The sequence below is a fragment of the Drosophila simulans genome, chromosome 2L, assembly GCF_016746395.2.
Source record: "Drosophila simulans strain w501 chromosome 2L, Prin_Dsim_3.1, whole genome shotgun sequence".
Classification (NCBI taxonomy): Eukaryota; Metazoa; Arthropoda; class Insecta; order Diptera; family Drosophilidae; genus Drosophila; species Drosophila simulans.
The window spans coordinates 2,856,316-2,873,911 of record NC_052520.2 but is presented as its reverse complement, the minus strand read 5'-3'; the positions used below and the strand labels follow the sequence as shown (position 1 = coordinate 2,873,911).

Genomic DNA, 17,596 nt, shown 5'->3' with positions numbered 1-17,596 from the left:
CCAAAAATTAAATTATAAATGTATATATTCTGGAAAAGCTTAGGACAAATCAATGCATTTATAGAATAAGATTATTTAGTTTTATTTATTTTCAGCCAAATTTAATTATAAATTATAATTTAATTTATTTATAATGAATAGCCATCGAAAGTCAACTATCGCATGAGCACAGACTTCCATCTTCAATGGAATGTACCGCTATTCATGGTATTTTTCACCGTTTAAGCATATGGTCACTCACTTTTTCATTTCGTAAAAATCAGCAATCGAATTAAGTGCTTAATTATTTGCATTATTTTTAGAGCTTTCCGAAAGCTGCCAACGTAAAGTCCGCGAAGCGCCGTCACTGGCCGAATCGGAAATAGCAAAATCGAAGCACCAGAGATCGAAAGACAGCGCATTCGATTCAATTTCACAATAACTGCGAACCGAGGGCGGAGTGGGAGTGTCTGCCAGCGCGGAGAAAAGTGAACGCATTGCAATTAAACATGAAATTTGCTGCAACGACGACGGGAGTACGACATTTTTGTATTATCAACGCCAAGCAGCAGAGCCATCAGAATCAGCAGACTATATTTAAGATACGGCCGCACGAATCGCGATCGGAGTTGAACAATTGCAAACGGCAAAGACAGTCGTGTAGAATTGCCAAAAATTGGAAGCACCAAAGTTTTTGCATAGGTGCGTCCTGATCGGCAACGTTTCGAGTTAGAAAGACAAAGATTAAAAACTGACGGCTCGGCTCAAGAACGCAATTTAATTTCCTAACCTAGAGCATCAAAATCAATAAATCGGAACGAACACGTGCGTTTCAGTAGTTGCCGCCAAAGCAACGAAAGTGTAGACATTTTCGCCGTGTTGTAGACTTCGCCGTCTGTTCTCCACCTTCGGAGGACCCAGAACAGGAAAAGGACACTCGGCTACAAAGCATCTGTTTTTTTTGTGTTTCGTACCTTGTGTTTGAAACAGTAGGCCAAACAATAGAAACCAAAACGTCGAGTTCAAACAGCAAAATACCTGAACGACGCAAAAACAACAGCAACATGCCGCGACGCAACAAGAAATCAGCAGCAGGCAGAGGTGAGTCACAAAGAAAAGCGAGTGTGTGGGTGTGCACAGGAAGAAAATGCGAGGTTGAACGAATCCAAATGCGTATAAAATATCTATAAGATACGATTGTGAACTTCCAGCTGAAGCAATTGACTTCATAGGCTGAAAATGAGTTACTTGGCCTTTAGTGCAGCAACATTTTGGGTTTAACTACCACCTTAACCTAATGTTTTTCTTGGTTTTTACAAAATAAACGAATTAGATCGCACATTTGAACACTACATTTAATAGTAAATCCCCAAAAAAGCCGATCAGTGTAGGTGAATTTTCACAGCTGCTTTTCGTTTGACCTTTGCATTAGTCATGCACTGACTAATGAGTACCGTGCACTTTTTGGTGTATTTCGTTGGCTTCCAAACGAAGGAAGCTTCGCTGCCTACAACCTGTTTGGCAATACCCTCGAAATGAAATAATTATTTTCGTTTTGTTGCTGTGCTGGCACCAAAAGCTTCACGCGCTCAGCTGGCTGCGCAACAACAAGTAATCAGCGGTTAACTAAATATATATACACAATCGTATACATATATATATACAGCTGTGCTCGAAATAATAACAATAAAACCACAGTAATTTCGGAAAAAATTCCAAATTATGTAATATAAAGTTAATTAACTGCATTTCACCAAAGAAGGTTTTCAATTTCTGCGTTGTTTCTATGTTGAGCGCAGCTGTATGTATAAAAACATACGTACATATACATACATATATGTATATGTGTACGCTCAATGCCAGCTTATCAGAATCACGCCTATAACCGAATACCTCAGTGCAGGGTATCAGTGGGTATGTTTTCGTAGGGCGTATCAAATTATGCATTCTTTCTAAGTGCTCTGTTATGCTTAGTTATTATTAAAGCGTAGGTGCCTACGTTATTTATGTAATTAAAGATCCGAATGGGTATTTATAGGGTCATCATACAATTATTCACAAATATTATGTATAAAAATAAAGACGCGGAAGCTGTGGCTCTTCGGGGAACTTTCCTCGCATCTAAGTACCTCATCGGTGACCTAAAAACTTATGCAACTTTGTGTTATGCATTAGTCGCTCTCAAAACACAGATGGTTTACTCGCCCGAATCAAGCAAAACCAGCTGTTTTCCACTACTTTTGATTCGTTTTTCTAGCCCGCAGTTACCGCATGCTCTTGTGTTTGTGGTTCGCTCGCAGCTTTTGTGAAAGGCAAAAAAAAAAAAAACGAGGCGGAAACTACCTTGCCCCAAATAGAAAACTGAAAACAGGCACTGGGAAATCGCCACAATGAAAGTTGTGCTCTACGACGGGTTTTCTTCGACGCAGTTGGCCAGCAAACAAAGTGAAACATCGAAAGATGGATAGAAAACTTGTTGCACAACATTGGCGGCTCCCGAGCTGTTTGTCTTGAAGGTCATTGCTGTGTGGCAAAGCGTGTAATTGAATTTCTAATTTCAGTACACATACATTTCCCCATCTAAATGAGCACACAAGCAATTGAATGAAAAGCTGCTCGAAGATGACAAAACTTGATGCCTCTTTTCCGCTGGTTTGACAGTCACTGAGGGGAAATGTTGGCACTTGGACGAGGGTGGTCCCAACATTTTACTCCATTTAACAAGGAATACAAATGGGGTTCTGTAAATAGAATAAGCATTACATTGGTATTCACTGGGTTTCCATTTGCAAAATGTTTAGCTTACATTCCAATGGGTTCGTTGAATGTCTAAAATGTGCAATTAAGCATATTGTTCGAAACGATAGCTGTTTAAAAAGGCTTACAGGTCGCATTAGCATAATAAATAATTATGAATTATGCTTGAAAAACTGGCTGACTATCGCAAAATACCTCTGTTACTAATACCAACTCCATTAAACTACAAAAAAGCCTTATTAATTACCGAAATTAATTATTTTTCAGGCCGCACCAATGACTCCAATTCTGAGGACGAGTCCTTTGACAATGTGAGCGTTTACTCACATGTGTCCGAAGTCGCATCCTCGGAGGCCACCGACGAGCTGGCCAATGAGCGTTTCGAGGAGAAGTTCGAGAAGGCCCTGGAACAGGCCTCCGAGAAGTCGGCCCAGACACGTGTGCAGGCCCTGCAAGCGATTTGCGAACTGCTCATGCACCGCTACATGCCGGACTTCGTGGAGGACCGCAAGATGACCCTGATGGACTTCGTAGAGAAGAGCATCCGTCGAGGCAAGGGCCAGGAGCAGGTGTGGGGCGCACGACTCGCGCCCCTGCTGGTGCTTCAAATGGGCGGGGATGAGGGCATCTCCAAGGCGATGAATCAATTCCTGTTGAACACCGTTCAGGACAAGTCCGTGGGCTTCGATGCCCGTGCCAAGTGCTGCACAGCTGTGGGATTGTTGAGCTTCCTGGGCTGCGAGGATGTTGGGGAGTTGGTACACCTGATGCAGGGCTTCGAGGCCATCTTCGCAGGCAGTTATTTGCGTGGCGATGACAAGACACCGGTATCCGTCACCGCCGAGGCTGGGACTTTCCATGCGGAGGCTTTGAACGCCTGGGGGCTTCTACTAACACTTATACCTTCGGGGGACTTTGTTTCGCTGATGACCACTGGCCAAAACATGTTTCCGTAAGTTTAAGAAATTGCACACATCAAACCATTGCTATAATTTTTTAAACTACAATTTGCAGGTCTATTAAGAAGTTCTTGGGTCTTTTGCAATCTACACATTTGGACGTCCGCATGGCCGCTGGCGAGACCATTGCTTTGATTCTGGAGTCGGGCCGTGCTCACGAGGAGGATTTCCTGGAAGATGACATCGCTGAGTTGTCGGAGGCCGTCAAGCAGCTGGCCACGGATTCGCACAAGTACCGCGCCAAGCGCGATCGCAAGGCCCAGCGTGCCACCTTCCGTGATGTGCTGCGATACCTAGAGGTGAGTTGAAGATTTGCACGAGATGCACTAGTATTCGGACGATTACTTCATGTCATTGCAAGTGAACTTGAGCTCGTGCTTGCAGTACTTGGCCAAGCACTTGGAGTGATCGTGCAACTTGTTGCGCATGATGACGCAGCCGTTGCGACTTATCGAGTCCATGTACTCGCTGAAGGTCGGCACCTTCCGGTATGTGGTTGGGGCGGAGTTCCAGTGCGAATTGCTGCCGGATTCAATGGTCTGCGACGAGTCCGAGAAGCTGGTCTTGAATGGCTTGTAGTTCTTTTGGCATTCGTCGCTAGAAATCTCGTAGCCAGCGGACGCCTCCCGCTCCAGTTCGTTCATCACGTTCGAGCGGAACTCGTTGCAGGGCCCACGTTCGCTCATTAGCTTGCTGGCGTTCTTGGACTCGTCCTCCGTCTTTAGGCTCTCGTAAATACCCTCCGGGTACTCGTTCATGTCACAGTAATCAATCTGATAAGTGGTGTTCATACGGTTGGTCTCCAGCCTGCGGCTCAGCTCTTCCTTGGGCATGACCTTCAGGCGTTCATACAGATCCGGGTAGACTGTACGTAAGATTTTGAGAAAGCGGTTTGGCTGCAGCTTAAAGCAATCCGTCTCCGCCGAGAAGGCCATCTTGTCCACCTGGTCCTGCGTCAGCTGGGTGGGTATGATACGCGGATCCACCAGCTTTCCCATTGGCGCTATGCCCGTCCACTCGACGCCGCCACAGTCTTTGGACGCGTTCGGTGGCATCACGATCTTGGACTCGTCGACGCACTCGCACTCCTTGACCTGCGGACCACTGTGAGCGTCGGCGCCCCTGGGCCGCGTTAGGAACTCGTACCGTTTGGCATTGGGCGGGACATAGTCGTGCTGATAGGTTGATAGCATCATCTTGATAAAAAGTTATAAGAAATCTACAAAGCCAAACCTTTTTTTTTTATTATTTTTCTATCTGTGTTTTAAACGAGAAATTTGGTCTGGTTGAGCTGAAAGAGAAACTAATAGTGATACATTTCAAAATCGTACGAAATAAGATTAGAACTATTGCTCGAAGCCTAGTTTGATTTAAAAGTTTTTTTATCTTGTTGCAGGAGGACATTTCCCCGGAGATTAGCATTCGTTTCGGTACCGAGTCGCTGACACTAGATTCCTGGTCCATCCATCATCAGTATTCGGCCATGTGCACTGTCATGGGTCCCGGGATGACCTCGCAGCTGCAGGAGAACGAGTTCATCCGCGACATTTTCCAGCTGGGACCACGACCCACGAACACAGGCATCAATGGCAACGCCAAGGTCAAGCCGTCCAAGCTGGAGCGGGTAAGTTGATTGAAATGTGGTAACATTGGCTTCAAATATTAATATATTTATTTGTTGCTTTTGCAGCACCTTGTGAATGCTGCTGCATTCAAGGCACGCTCCATAACACGTGGAAAGAATCGTGACAAGCGATCGGCCGTCGTCACTTAAGCCTGTGCTCCACCAACTGCTCCCATCCACAGACACCCAAACCAACCATCTCAAACCCCGTTAGCAAAAACTCTGGACTTACTAGTTGAATTGTTTCTAATTTTAGCTTGAACCAGGCAAAGCGTCGCCAAAGCTGAAGAACTAAGTCTAAATTTAGGATAATTCAGTGTAATCTACAAAATTTCTATAGTTTATAAACCACGTGTTGGAGCCATTGTTTAAATAATATGAAATATTTATTGCGTGCACGCACTGTAGTTGTTTATGAGTAAGTGCATGGCTGGCTCCAGCTTGGATCTTATACTTCGTGAATTTAAATTAACACTGCGATTGTTACGACTGGCATTTTCGCTTTGCGATTTGGGTTAACCTCTTTTGTTGTTGATCTTTTTAATTAATTACAAGCGTAGGAAAACATATTCTGCTTTAATGCTGCAAAAAAGTTATTCATAACTTGACATGGCTTTTATTACGCATACTAAGCAGCTCTATGAATACATAAATTTTGTAGTAAATAAGTGTAAAATAAAGTTTAGGCTTAAACGAAAACTGCTCGAAATGCATTCTTACTGGTGGGGATACAACAATGGTAAACAAGATTTTACCACTCATTAAAAAACACTTTTACTTGGTAGCTTGAGTTTTATAAATTGTATTTTATTTGTTAGTTTTATCACAAAAATTGTATGGTAACTTAAATTATATGTTGGATTCTTTCCTTTTGTGGATTTTGTTTTGTTTTTCTTTGCTTTGACAAATTTTGTGTAGTAGCTACAATAAAATTTATATATATATATATTATATATGTTCGTGTGTATGTATATATGGGCGCAGCTTATACAAATCAGTTTCTTAAGGAGTAAACTTAAAGGGTAATAAGAAACGTATTTCAATCAAATACAAATTAAAAACATGTTTGCTTAATTTAATATTCGCCAAGTACTCGTGTTTTGCTTGCTTCTTGTTTGCATCCATGGATGAAACCGATAATGAAATGGAGGAGGTCGAAATGCTTTCATAAATTAGTTGTAAATAAAAGAAAACTATAAACTATAGATCAGCTGACTCATGGGGGACTGACTCACTGGCGCATCGAAGCACTATCTTCTCGCTTCTTCGCTCTTCAGGCTACTTGGCAACGCGTTCATAATCATAATCTCAGGATGTTCTCGTTTCTGTTTCCGTTTCGTTTTCGCTTTCGCAATTGATACTGACCTACACTTATTCTACGTAATATTTGGCTTCTTGTAATACACTTTGCTTCTGGAAATCTGCATGATAATTTGAGAGACGAAATTGACTCGCTAATCGAAACGCTTTTCGCTACTCTGCCTACTCGCTAGAGATTTAAACCTATGTACACGGTTGAGGATAGGGAGGCGGGTGCTAGGACCCACCTCGCGTGTGATGTGTAAACTAATAATTGAGCATTGAGCAAAACCTGTGCAAAACGCATGCTAAACTAGGTAAGTAAGTAAGTAATGTAATGTCTGTAGGTTCAACTGATGTGTGTGGTAGCCTCTTAGGACGCAGCTCCCGCGCGAACCGCCTCTGCGGAGGTGCTGGCGCTGACCTCCTCGCAAATGGTGTGCAGCTTCTCCATCTCCGAGCTGGTCACGATGTTGATCGAGCTGACTTTGGCCCGCTGATAGGCCACCACGGTGTTCTCGCCCAGACACTTGACGCACACGTAGCCAATGAGCACAGCGATGCCCACTGTCATCACGCGCACCAGCGGATCGACGTACATTTGGATCACCACCCAGGCGGTGGCCCCGGTTACGCACATCAGGGTGATCAATATAACCGTCTTGGACCAGTGCTGAATGGTGAAGCCCTTGTCCCATTCGAGTCTGTAATAGAGTGGGGTGTTATCAGTTATTTACCATCAGTTATAGCAGTTCTTATCATTAAATGGTCTAGCTGATAGCTATGTCGCGGTGACCCATTTGCAAATGGCACTTACTTTTTGGACTTCTCGATCTCGTAGGGATGTCCGCAGACCTTGCACGACAACTGGGCCTCCGAATTGCTGCAGCTCTCCACCAGCCAGCGCTTGAGACACTCGTGGTGCACCGAGCTAACGTCGCCAGTGCAGCGGCAGGGCTGGATGAGGGGCTCTGGCTTATCGCTGTCATAGCAGATCCAGCAATCCTTCTTGGTTAAAAACGATTGGCCCTCCTCGGGCGACAGCTTGTTGGTCTCCGCATTGAGAGTGGGTATCGACGGATCGATTTGGCGGGATAGAAGCTTGCGAGGATTCAAAATCCAGAGCTGTTCAGGAGCCATCGAGTTCCAAAGGCAGCAGGGAAACCAGAGAGCCACACCGATCTCGGCGATGCGAAAAATGATGTCATGCCAGTTGCGCGAGTTAACTGGAACCCTTTCGAGTGGCAAAATGAAAAGCTTTTTGTCAAATTGGCAGCTGCAAAACTAATTAAAAGCCTCTACTCACTTGGTCTTCCAGAAGTCGCCCAGTGTTTCGGAAGTCAGAAAGCCCACAATCACGATTAGCATCACGGCCTGAAACAGCAGTCCGAATCGCGACTGATGCAACTGCGAGGCATTCACAATCGCCTCGCTGGGACCGAGAATCTTGCCCGTCTGGTCGTAAACGAAGCCGCCGCGCAGCTTGAAGAACACCTCCACGCCGTAGATGAGGAAGAAGACCACCACGATCAGGAGTAATACTGCATAGCATCCGTTGAAGATGTGGGCGTAGTCGCGACGCTCTGCGTTGATCAGCGAGTTGAAGACCTCGATGCCAAAGAGGCTGTACAGAAAGAAGTTAAAGGCCACGAAGCCGAGGAAGCTCTTCGACAGGAACTGCGACTTCTCCCAGCGGATGTCGCGCAGGTGAAAGATCTGCAATGGCGAACGTAGCAAATGTGAATGAGTACCCACGCCGATTTGGTTACCCCTAAAAGTCGCCCGCAGTTACTATTTATATTCCAGATCAAGTGCTAATATACGTATGTACACCAGCCACCCAGCTTAATTAATTGTGCCAGCCTATCGGGAGGCCCCAAGATACGTTCTGCGAAACACAATAAAATTGGCTCGAGTTGCGGTACAATTGCACTCGACTCGTTATCGCGCATTCGTTAGATACGAAATATGGCAAGTACACTTGGACGCACTTTGATACTCGATAATGGAATTCACATCCCAGTACTGTAAGTTCCCAGGGTTCGGGTGCGATCCAATACGACTACGTCAGGCGGCCGTTCAATCGCCATTTTGGAGCTGATTACTATTTAAGTTAGTGGTGGACTCGTGACTTCAAATACTGCCTATAAGCTCTAACTTATCACCAAAATTTATAAGAGTTTGTAGCCCCGCAGATACGTTATCTGTATCTAAAGTTTAAAAGGCGCTTAGGGATGAGAATAAAATGAAATAGTGCAGGGCTTGCTTTCGTATAGTATTACTGGTCAACAGATATTGGATGCAATTGAAGAGGTATTATTATGTAATATTTGCAGATAATAACGTTTACTAGTTTACAATCTTATCTTTGGCCTACGATTGACATAGTCGTAATTGATACCATTAAGATTTCGTTTTCAAAAGTACACAACTAACCGAAATCCCTCTCTAAATATCTAGCTAATCGTGGACTCACCTCGGCCCACATGCAGACAATCAGCGAGGCGCAGGTCATGAGCAATGGATAGTAGGCGGACATCAGGGTGACGGCCCATTGTGGTTGCAGATCCAGCTGAAATGCAAGGAGATTCATGAAATCAAACGATCCGATCGAAGCGGGATTGGGATTACTCACGGGTGTGGTGAAGTAGGCCCCTCGCAGCGAGGCCGCCACAAAGACCATGAAGTAGAGCAGTTTCTGGGTGGTGATGCGACAGGCGCGGAGTACGGAGGGCTGCTTCAGCCGCTGATACTCGGCCACGATGCAGATGAGCAGCTGGATGACCGAGACGAGGGCCACCACGTAGAAGACTGTGGAGATGCCGGCGTAGTAGGGCAGATTGAAGATGTCGCACTCGTTGCCCGCGTACCGAATGTCGCAGACGCAGGTGTTGTTGACGCAATCGCCCCGTCCGGAGCAGCTGAGATCGTTGTCCGGCGTGAAGGGGCCGTAGATGCCCCCGGCGGCCGACTTGCTGTGCCCATTCCGCATCTGGCTGGCCGCCGCCTCCAGCGGCGATTGCAGAACTCGCTTCGAGCAACGCATTAAGGTATCCAGGCTGGGCAGCATCCTATGCTAAATCAACTGCAAATAGAGCGAACAGACATCTTAATTAATACATCAGGGCAGCGCAAATCGATAGCTCGGCTGGGCAAGCTGGGCAAACCAACAAACATCTAACAGCAAGATACCCGCCAAACGTGGGGCCAAAGGGTGTCATTTAAATAAACATTGAATTCTGGTGTCTGGACGGCTGCTCGCTGGCTCTAAAAGCAAATGCAAATGTTTGCACAGCCGACGCAGGGCAATGGTGGCATTAGGGGTACTCTCTCTACACCTCGAGTGGTTCACTTTCTGTGGCCCACAAAGCATGCACAAATGAAATATAAATCGAACAACAAAATTGATGAACAACTAGCTATCATAACTATGGGTTTTGTGTTTTACAAGCGGTTCTTGCAATAGGAATAAAGATCTACATTTAAGAACAAAACTACCTACGATTCATTTAATTCAATAAAAGCTGACCCATATACTATCTTCGATCTTAGCTATACACTATACCTAGAACAAATACGTTAATGGAATATGCTTCAACCCCTTGCAACCACAAACACACAACTGACAGCCACCCAGGGTGCTGATGGCACACGGAGGAGGATTCAAGGGGCTAACTGGGCCCGCTGGCACTTGGCATTATTATGCCAGCAACGATTCTAAGCCGGCACAGCCCAGCCGTCCGTCCATCAATCAAACAGCACACAGGGACATCTGAAATGGCGAGAGACTGGGGCATCGATAATAATGCCTGCCAGCAACTTGACACCCACGATATAACACAATGAAGTACGAAAATAAAACCGATCCAACATCGGGACAGGCCACAAGCTGCAATTCCATTGAGCTGTCGTTCTATATTAGCCAATTGAAATGCTCTTCTTGCTGTGGTCAAAACCCATTGATGAATGGCCGCAAATTGATGGAGGGGAAAGGGCGTACCGACAATTATTACCTATTAACTGGCATATTAATTACACTGCGATGCTTAAAAACCTTTTTTGCGCTAATTGCTAAATTTGTTTTTAATGTTTATGAGGTCGTTGTGTCCGTCACAGCCAATATATTTGCTCGTTTCGACTGAGCGCAAGTGTGTTTTTTATCATTGATAAGAACTTTTTCTTAGAAAAGCTCCTCTCTCTATTAAGTGCTCCTAGTTCGGCGGAAAAAGTGTTTATAGGTAATTGGGAAAAGCAAATGCCAAATACATAAACAACAGATTTTAAAATGTTTATCTGGGCTCTATAATAAATTTATTTTTGGAGCTGTTGCTCAACGCGCAGAAAGCAAACCAAAAGGGTTACTTGCGTTCCAAAAATTGTGGATTTTCCATTTAGTTAAGACCAAACGCAGGCGGAAACTAGAAATTTGTAGACAGAAATATCTTCATAAATCATGTGTTGCCATATTGGAAAATCCATTTAAGGCCGAAAACAAATAATAAAATGAGCCGGCTAACAAACCATAAATAAGGTGTTAAGGTTATGCATTTGCACACCCATTTGGATGTTTTTTTTCCTATTTTAGTCGAGTGTATTAGTTTAGCTTTTTGCTGACGGCGACAAACTGGCGATAAGATAAAGCCAGTCAAAAGTCAAAGACAAAGCCAACTGAGCGAGACTTTTTTCAAATGGAACGTGGAGCTTTTGCACAGGAAGAGAAGTTTATCGAGAAAGTGGTAAAGGAATTGTAGTTTATAGGGAATACAAATCGAATGATTCATGCTAATAGAAGTTTGTATAATTTGTCTTAATTTGATAATGATTAATTGACTATATAAACACACTGTATTCGTTGAGTTTGTTGATAAGATACTTTTATAGTTCAAGAAGTATATCATGATTACTTTGGCAATTCACAGGTAACAAACTGACTAGATGCTATAATTTATATTACAAGTCATAGCAACTGCGTTGCTGAAATTAAATTAGAATATTTCTAAGATAAGAAAGTATCATGCCTGCATAGCCTGAATTAGGTTTTGTTTGTTCAAATTTGGTCAAAGTGCGTTGCCAGCGAAAGTTTATTAGAGCGGAAATATTGAAATACACGTAGTTCCAATGCCCAGTTGGTCCGATTAGAGTCACCCACCATTGTAATAAATTCAATTTTCTGCGCTTCGCTTTCGGTTTCATTTGTGGCACAGACGATCATGGGAAACCGGAAAATGCAGGCGCGCAGCGGACATATCCAATAGTTTTGCGTTTATATCTTTTATTTTTTTTTTTTTGGGGCAGCACTATCTTCTGTTTTATTGTAACGAAAATAGCACTAGAAAGTAAACAGAATACGCGATATATTTATGAGTGCCATCCAGTGCACATATGCGATTAGTTAGCAGATACGATCCGAACGATCAGCGCCCGACTCGCAAAGTATTCAGACTGAAGTGAGTACATCTACGGGCGATCCTCGCCTGCTCGTGAGTCCGTATGCCACTCAATGTGGGTCTCCGGCTCTCCGGTTCTCTTCCACTCGCACTTTTGAGTGGCTTCTTCGAGTGCGGCGCGTACTCGAATTCTTTTTCTTTATTAACCCACCAGCAAGTCGGCAATTAATTTCCATCACGAGTCGGCGGCGCGTCCGCTTTGGCTTAATAAATGTATCCATAAACAAACAGGCGAACTTCTCGCCGTTTTTTATATCCATGCCAGTTTTTTGGAAATGGAAATAAATTCAATTCGCATGTAACATATAGCAGACTAGCAGCCTATCTCTTTGAGCAATTAAGAATGCCCTGCGTTCGAATATTTGAATTGCATAATGGCTTATCAGTGGCCAAGTAAGCTCGGATGCAGGAAGGCATTAATTATTTTTAAAAATAGCGATTGCAGCAGAAATGGAAGTATAATTAGGCAAACAAGTCGCTGGGTTAATAGCTATTAACTTCAAGTGCAAAACACTTAGTTGTGCTAGAAGTTATAGTTAGTTGTTAGTCAACAATTAAATGTTAAATATATAATATGGTATATTAGTAGATGCCTTAGAGGAACTCTTCAACCCACCCATGCAGTCCAATCAAAAGTGTGACTCCCCTGCACCTAAGCACCTAAACAACTTTTATTCCACAAAAAGAAAGGCAAAAAGCGCTCAATGGGCGAAACTAGTTTTCCTACGTCCGCAGCTGAGTGCTTTTCAACAGGTTTTCGAATCTGTGCAGCTCTCCGGAGAGACTCGAATAGAAATATATATAGATATAGATATAGATATATAACTATAGATCCCAAGAGCTCGGGGCCCTTGGTTGAACGAACGCTGGGCAGAAGTTGTGGGCTTGCCGTGTTTTATTTACACGTACCGAGAGTGCAAACACATAATGTTGATCACGTCACGACGACAGTCTTTATAAGCAGGTACTCCCCATGTTTTTGTTTTTTTTTCCGTGACTAGTCTAGCCCCTTTTAGAGTACGTTGGTTTGGAGTGCACGCCATTTGGCTCGCCCGTGCCCATAATTGTGCCTCAAATAATGCATGGTAATTTTAATTTGATTACGCTTCTAAGGCGCTCGTACGTATAAGTGATAGAATATTTTATAAACAGCTAATTGCTGCGACTTCCACGAGTCCATGAGTATGAAGTATTAAGTATAAAGTATAAAGTACGGAATGTGTATGGAAGTGGCGTGTCCGTTACGCCCATAAACAAAATTATAGTAAGTGCTTGACAAGCGCTGAACGAATAATGATACCCATTGGGCTGAGAGGAAAGTTTTGGGTCTGTAATTTGGCAGGAAGGAAGGAAGGAGCGGCTAATTCCTTGAGATAGCCAATATCTACTTGTACTCAAAGGTTAGGCGTACTGAAGTGAAGATTGCACAACTGCGACACGAGCCAAAGAATATTTGAATTTTAAATGCTCTTTTCGGCCTACGTGAGGCGTCTCGTTGAATTGATTGATAATAAATTGAACAAATAACCGAGGAATACTCGAAATGCCAGCTCACGACCTTCAAATTAACTGGAAAGCGGTCGGCTGAGCCAAAAAGTTTGCCACACTAGTTCGGCGCACATAACTCAATTAATTTCCATTTAGACGTCATTAGCGTTCATTAAAGGGAAAACGAAATAATCTCCCTGGCATTATTCGATCCCATGAAACGTGCAACTTTCGAGCTGCTAATCGAGTCTATAATGGAGCGAATGAATATTCTGCAAACAATTTTTTGGAAAGCCACGACAAATTAAATCCTCAAAACAAACAAAAAATGTCATATATCTACACATATGTATGTATCTTCTAGTTTATATAAAAGTAGCCGGTAATCAACCGGTTTGAAGCCAGTTAAACGTAGACTATAACCAATATTGTCAGCTTAGCTTGTTGTTTTCAAAGTAATTATAGATATAACACAATGATTAAATGAAAAGTAAGTGCTGCTGACCTTTATCTGCAAATTTGATTCAAAATTTGGCGCATTGTGACGAAATAATGGCATAATTTAAAAATACAGCAAAATGAGACAACTAAAACGCCATAATTACCAACGATTTTTTAATGCTTGCACATTTGGCGTAATTGCATAATTATTTCGTATATTACGCAAATCCCAGGATTGACGTAGCCATTAAATCAGGGAAGATAAATATTTCAGCTCAATCGATTTTGCAATTAGATATATAATTGTTTATCCACAACTGTAATAAATCAGCGAGCAAAACTGGAAACTACTATAAAACAACATTGCCATGCAGATTACGTACTAAATAAACAAGTCATGCGTTTTTAATGGTTTTTGGGGCAAGAAACAAACACCTGTTTCTACGTACTTACAAAGTATCCATTTGAGCGCTACGTTTTTTTGGAGCCCTATTGGGGGAATATGAGTGCAAACTGTGGCCCACTAAGTTGTGCTAAGCGTAAGCTGAAAGAGAAGCGCTGATGTTAGCCATAAACTCGATCGCCGAATGTGTGTCACAAATGAATATTCAAGCCCCAAAGTCCAGAGAAAATAAAACTAGAGTAGGAAATCCTCTCGTCGGGAAAAGAAAGCTAAACAGCCGTATTATATGAATATATTATTTATGGCTTTAATCGTGGTCAATCGTGATACTGAAAGGGCGCTTAGAATCCATTGATATCCCCATGGAAATTGTACTAGGTTTATTGCATACCTTTGAGAGCCTTATAGCTGATTTCAATATAGCATCTAGCATTCGAAAATCCCAAGGCGTAGTTGTTAAGGCGTTTGAGCCGCCAAAGTCCTTGAAAAAGGTTAATAAATTTAGCTCAGAATTTAACCTACAAACAAACCGAATTCCTTCTACTGCGCCTCCTCAGCTTTTCCCACCCAAAAGGCGACTCTTCCGTTTATGCGGAATACGGAATTACCTGAATACATTTGCATTCGATATTTGCCTAGATTACCTGGGCAGATGCCTTGCCTCAAAAGTTTGCCTTTGAGCGCGTGTCATCGCAACTTGGAAAAGCAAATCGTGTAATCGATGTAAGCGATTTAATGTACATATGTACATATATTGGCAAAGAAGTGCGCGGAAATTGACCGTTTGCACTGACCTGGGAAAATTGCGAGCGTTGCAGACAAATCATGAGTGTAAACAAAAAGATAGACATATTTTACTTATTCACGTACTTGGGGTGCCTAAAAGTGCACACACGAGTGCGATCAATTAAACTGATTGAATCACTTTTAAATGAAATGCTTCTGCGTTGCGTGTGTCGATTGAAGAAGTGAAAAGACACGGAGATCCCAAAGGAAAACACAGTGAAATGGATTTAAATAGAATAAAATGTTCCCAAATAAATAAATATGTTATGTATCAAAACTGAACCATATATTATTCACAAACTTTAAAAATTGCCTATCACTTTTTTTCTATTTTGGGTGCAAATATCGCAGCGCATTCTTGAGAGCTTACATTTTGATTTCAATTGAGAAAAAACTTTATTAAAAGTTAAAACGTAGTTTTAACAACAAATCACGTCGTGCTCATCGTACTTAAGGTACTTTTGATATCACAGCGAATTTATCAGAGAGTTTTATTTCGCGAATTCTGTGCCTTAATTCTTAGTCATAAAGAACCAGTCTCCTGATGACCGTTTGTCATTGAAAGCAAGGGTTCCCTGTACTCGCCAATCAACTTTTGAGTGCAAGTCAACAGACAGAAGATATTTATTTGCGGACACGTAGATAAGTTCAGTTCAGTTGCTTCTTTTTTTCTGTGTCTAAGTATGATAAAAATCATATGGGAGAGCAATAACAACAAAGAGAGCGTCGAGGCAAAAACAAAAACAAATTTGGCTGACTGGAGGTGGGCTTTTGTATCTGTGTGTGTGTATTTGTTGTGTGTGTGTGTGCGACATGTCAGTGTGTTTGAATGTTTGAAAGCCGTTACTAATGGCGAATGACGCGGCAGAGAGCATGGGGCGAGGAGAGCGGAGGAGAGAGAAAGGCGCCCGGTGCAAATTGAGTGCAATTTGGGTGCAAGTGCACCGGGCGGAAAGTGGGCGGCGCACAGTGGGGCAAAAGCAGCACACCTTTAAATGTCAAGGTTTTATGTAAGCAATTGTCCGCCCCTATTTATTTTTATTGCTATTGGCGGTTATAGGTTTGATTTTTGGCAACGATATAGATTGTAATATATTATTGAATATTTTGAGGCACGGCTAAATTTTAGATACAGCAAAAACAATTCAAAGGTAATCAATGTCAATTGCGAAAATAACTTCTAAGACCGAAGTATTCTTCAGCTAATGTAATTAGAAATGGGTTTTTTCGCCATTATGGTACTTATGATTATCACTGAGGACCGTGCACCTGGAACCGCTCGTTAGTGAGTCAGGAATTCAGCACGCGACAACGCGAGAATGGAAAGCTCGGCGAAAAGTAAGGGGATTATTATGCTTTTGTTTGGGGTGCACATGAATGTACATACATACATACATGCACATGTACATTAGTAGATACGTAATGCTCTATAAGGTAAAGAACTACTCACCATGTACTGTTTGCGGAAATATGCTAGTTACGAAGTCTGCCTAATACTGTCAAAGTTGCTGTGGCTTCTGTGTGGAAATGGTTATGCTATTGCATCACATTTATATATTCTTGTAACTGAGCAAGTTGCTTAACAATTAGTTGCCTCTTTGTTGTTCTTTGTCACATATTTTAAAGGACGCGCAGTTCCCGTTTCCAATTGGATTCCGTTTTCGTGTTGTTATTGTTGTAACAACCGACGGCTTGTGCCCTAAACTACTACAACTACAACAGCACCGTCACTTTTGGCCCCCAGGAATGGGTAAATGGTTGTTATGCCTCGCAAATTTAATATATATATATAACTTTTTTCGTTTCGCGACGCGATGAAAATCACTCGAGCTCCGAACTTGCAGTGTGACCGCGTTTGCCGAACTAGAGATGGCCAAGCATCGATTGCACTATCGATATCTCGAAAATTCGAAAACACAAAGCAGGAACTATCTGTTTTGACTAATGGTCATACTGGGCAGAAAAATTTAAATTTTGTTTATACTTTTTGCGGACGAAGTTATATATTCTGTTTATACAGGATTGCATTATTATTTAGAACATATAACATCTTTTGCAGCTGGTTGTTATATATTCCATTTCCACCAATAAGATTTGATTTAAAATGAACTGTATTTCATTGGCCTTTATTAAATATGCCTTTGCTTTTGGGATCCAGTGCAATAATTTAGTGTTTTGCCTAAGGTTTGCTGTTCCTTTATAATCGTAGTACAAAGCGTGTGCAATTTTGGATATAGAACACTAGTATTTCCATGGGCAAACAGCAAATTAATTGCTTCTTAAAAAAACCCGTAAATTCTTAACAAGTTGCTGAAAATTTCCAAAGGAAAACAGGATAACTGCTCCACACACTAATTATTTCATAATTATGTTTTGCTTTGAGCTAGTCCTGGTTTGAACTGCCACCGAAAAA

At 42.4% G+C, this 17,596-nt stretch overlaps 3 protein-coding genes across 7 annotated transcripts; 1 reads left to right on the top strand and 2 right to left on the bottom strand.

The window, feature by feature from the left end:
• Positions 1-201: 201 nt before the first annotated feature.
• LOC6730787 (interferon-related developmental regulator 1) lies at positions 202-6,020 on the top strand. Its single transcript, XM_016179118.3, has 5 exons — positions 202-1,080; positions 3,004-3,688; positions 3,751-3,994; positions 5,092-5,319; positions 5,386-6,020. Exons 1-5 carry the CDS (start codon positions 1,044-1,046, stop codon positions 5,467-5,469), a joined length of 1,278 nt encoding a protein of 425 aa, XP_016023202.1. The 5' UTR covers positions 202-1,043; the 3' UTR covers positions 5,470-6,020.
• LOC6730788 lies at positions 3,726-5,047 on the bottom strand. Of its 2 annotated transcripts, XM_016179451.3 has the most exons (2): positions 4,929-5,047; positions 3,726-4,870 (listed from the first exon to the last, which is right to left on the bottom strand). In XM_016179451.3, exon 2 carries the CDS (start codon positions 4,748-4,750, stop codon positions 4,037-4,039), a length of 714 nt encoding a protein of 237 aa, XP_016023203.1. In that variant the 5' UTR covers positions 4,751-4,870; positions 4,929-5,047; the 3' UTR covers positions 3,726-4,036. The 2 variants fall into 2 exon arrangements, with proteins under 2 accessions (XP_016023203.1, XP_002077956.2); XM_002077920.4 differs by having other exon boundaries at positions 3,726-5,006.
• On the bottom strand, positions 5,866-17,066 carry LOC6730786. 4 transcript variants are annotated; one of them, XM_039295019.1, is made up of 7 exons: positions 16,634-17,066; positions 14,444-14,538; positions 9,254-9,703; positions 9,095-9,190; positions 7,925-8,334; positions 7,436-7,852; positions 5,866-7,322 (listed from the first exon to the last, which is right to left on the bottom strand). In XM_039295019.1, exons 3-7 carry the CDS (start codon positions 9,686-9,688, stop codon positions 6,992-6,994), a joined length of 1,689 nt encoding a protein of 562 aa, XP_039150953.1. In that variant the 5' UTR covers positions 9,689-9,703; positions 14,444-14,538; positions 16,634-17,066; the 3' UTR covers positions 5,866-6,991. The 4 variants fall into 4 exon arrangements, with proteins under 4 accessions (XP_039150953.1, XP_016023201.1, XP_016023200.1 ...); XM_016179450.2 differs by having other exon boundaries at positions 14,448-14,538; XM_016179449.2 differs by lacking the exon at positions 14,444-14,538.
• Positions 17,067-17,596: the final 530 nt, after the last annotated feature.